Genomic DNA, 3,150 nt, shown 5'->3' with positions numbered 1-3,150 from the left:
CCACTTTGCATTGTACATACTACAGTTAATGTCTATGGTGGCCATTTTGAAAGTCAAAATACAGTATTTAACACAAACTTTAAACCTGAATGATATATTTCGTTACAAAATACGTTTTTAGACAATATCCCATTAATTTATCACATATATATGCATTTTAGTGCTCACTCTTGTAATTTCTTTGCTCCTCTTTCTCATTGTGCATAATACCTTTAGGGCCTTTGGCTGCCATTTTGAATATCAAAATATAACATTCATCACATACATGGTATCTTAATAATATATTTCGTACACAATTATGTTTTTAGTCAGTATTCCACTCATTTAATCTTAATAATATGCATTTTAGTGATCACTCTTGTGATTTTTTTTGCCCCCATTGCCATTGTACGCAATACTGTTTGGGCCAGTGGCGGCTATTTTAGATATCAAAATACAGCAATGTTCCCATATATGACATAATAAATGATATATTTCGTTATTAATGATGATTTGCATATATCACGTCATTCATACATCGGGATTTGTTGCAGTTTAGTGCTCATTTTTGTGAAAGCTAGTTTTCCCTATTTATATTGTATATAATAGAGTATACAATGGACTATGGCGACCATTTTGAATATCAGGAAAATAAATATTTTGTCAAAAATTATTTTTTCAGGGAGTATCTCACTCCTGCCACCCAATTTCATGCATTTCGTAGCTAATGTGCGGACAATTTTAGGATTTTTATGGGTAATTTGCATATTTTGGCGGCCATATTGGATTTTGCCAATTTGCGGAAAATGCTCAAGGTTACACGTGTGGCATCATCCAGATTCGTAATCAGCACCCTCGAATTGACAAGAAACCATCAACAAATATTGTATATATAAAAAAAACAAGGTTATGCCTCTTCTATCCTGGACTATCATACCTTGAAAGTTTGTGGATATAGTTTATGATAATTATGTGGAAATAGGGGTAATCAAGTATCACTGACAAGTCTTAGGTCATATGATCAATGTCAATGTCATTTAGGGTCAATGAACATAGTATTTTATCATTATATGAAAAGTGTTTTTGTTGTGAATAATTACTTTATAGTAGTTTTCAAAGTCAGCACTGCTGCCAAATCACGTTATGCAGGCGAGACTGTCAGAGGCGCTCCACTTGTATTATATAATGTTTTGCTCTAGCGGACTAAGTCATTCATGCAATTTTACTCCGATCAGCATGATCAGTGCATGTCGAAAAGCTTTAAGATTTATGTTTTTTAAGGATTTTTTTCTCACAATTTCAATGAATTAACAAGGGTCTACATCACTAGGTATATATGTAGTAAAACATACAAAACGCACCATTTGCTCGAATAATACATACGCTTACTCCCTTTGAAACAGTCACAAGAATTTTAACACTGTTCTAAAGGTATACCTCGTGTTTAACCCCCAAAGGATATTATTTGTATTTTATATCTTATACTCATTTAATTCCTGATAGTATGGCATGGAAGCATTGGCTAATTTTATTACATCTGGTGTAATCTTCTCGATTGGAGCAGCGGGTTTTGGTGGATGAAACCCTCCAGAAAATACCGCAGTTTCATAAAAGGCTATTGACAAGTTAATGATATCCTCGCTCGCTGTCTTCCAGGTCTTGGTGATGTCCGAAGATTCATCCCATTTAAGAAGGGAATCACTGTACGGAAGACCTGTCAAGTGACAGAACTTCTTCAGCATCTCAGCAGGGTTGGCCAATAGATCATCAGTGTTGATGACGATCGGGTTGGGATCTAGGTTGTCACGGACGTACTTGAAGAATTCTAAGTTCTTTCTGTAGAACTCGCTCGTATTTGTAATCGGGTCGTCGTGTTCCATGTCAAAGGCCTCTTTGTCGACCGAGTCACCTGACCGCATGCCGACGTTCGTCATATGCCGGTAGAGGGCGTCCCTGTAGGATGCCAACAGTCTGTAAGGCTCTCTGATGAGGAAAACATGCCTGAATCCTGTTGGTAAGTATTGACGGGATTTGTCATCTGGAAATGCCATGTAGGCTTCCTTGACGAAGATGTACTTCTTCTCCGATGATTGGATTGCCTTGTTCACGTCACTATACCTGTAACAGGATTATTGAATAAGTTACACCTACATTTATATACACATCAAGGTTACTATTTTGATCAAATGATCTCCTAAACACATTATTTTGCTAAATGTCAAAGATTTCAATTCTAATCGATTAGATGTACGCTTTTCAACTTATAAATTACAGTTGATTTTTAATTTTCGATGAGTAATAAAACCAATCTGCAATCTGCAAAATTTCTATTCAAATACATGTAAGCTGCGAGCGAGGAAATCGAGGGAAAAATAAACTATTATTTATTTAAAAAAAACTTTGTGATAAGATCTTATATATGATTCAGAAAATAATATCATACTTCACCCTATTTTTTCCTTTTCTTTCTATTACCCCTTCGGGTTTTTCTTGTTCTTTTTGGGGGTGGGGGTTCCATCGCCCCCAACATGTAAAACTGTTCATACTTACACAACTCTTTCGGGAACCAGATCAGTGTTTATTAGACTGCCATAACGCTTTATTGCTTCTCGTACCTTTTCCTCATTCCCCTCGTAGTTCATAGGCATGTCGTCACCAGTCTGCGCCTCGTATACCTTCCTCACAAAACTCGAGTACAAGAATAGTTCGAAACAAATCTCTATGTCTTCCAAGCTACTTAAACACTTGGTTAACGCTGTCGATATTGTTCTTGGTAAAACCCAGGCCAAAATCTTGACTGGTGAATTTTGGTGATCTGCCATTTTCCATTCAGTGTGTCCTTGAACATGGGCCCAAACATGGGTAGATGTGCCATTACCCAGCCATTACACGTCTATAGAACTCCTATTACCAATGAGATCAGTACACATCATTATTCATGGAAGTGACCTCGTAGGCGACACACAATAGCGTGCATTCACCCGGAGTAATACACAGTGATGGCGTCAAGGCTTGTCGCGGAGTGAAATGTTTTCTTCTCTTTATTATGGACTCTTTTGAGTGAAATCAGTTATTGTATACTAGTGTAGATATCACAATTTATAACTGAGCTAAAACTTTTGAATAAATCTAGTTTGAATTGGATTTTCGGTCCTGGGTGTTCTCTAGCTA

At 36.7% G+C, this 3,150-nt stretch overlaps 1 protein-coding gene across 1 annotated transcript; it reads right to left on the bottom strand.

Annotated features, from left to right (window-relative positions):
• Positions 1 to 835: 835 nt before the first annotated feature.
• LOC121429945 lies at positions 836 to 2,925 on the bottom strand. Its single transcript, XM_041627206.1, has 2 exons — positions 2,530 to 2,925; positions 836 to 2,097 (listed from the first exon to the last, which is right to left on the bottom strand). Exons 1-2 carry the CDS (start codon positions 2,799 to 2,801, stop codon positions 1,452 to 1,454), a joined length of 918 nt encoding a protein of 305 aa, XP_041483140.1. The 5' UTR covers positions 2,802 to 2,925; the 3' UTR covers positions 836 to 1,451.
• Positions 2,926 to 3,150: the final 225 nt, after the last annotated feature.

Source organism: Lytechinus variegatus, chromosome 16 (assembly GCF_018143015.1).
Source record: "Lytechinus variegatus isolate NC3 chromosome 16, Lvar_3.0, whole genome shotgun sequence".
Lineage (NCBI taxonomy): Eukaryota > Metazoa > Echinodermata > Echinoidea > Temnopleuroida > Toxopneustidae > Lytechinus > Lytechinus variegatus.
The sequence above is the reverse complement of the archived record's forward strand: the minus strand, read 5'-3'. Positions and strand labels throughout refer to the sequence as shown.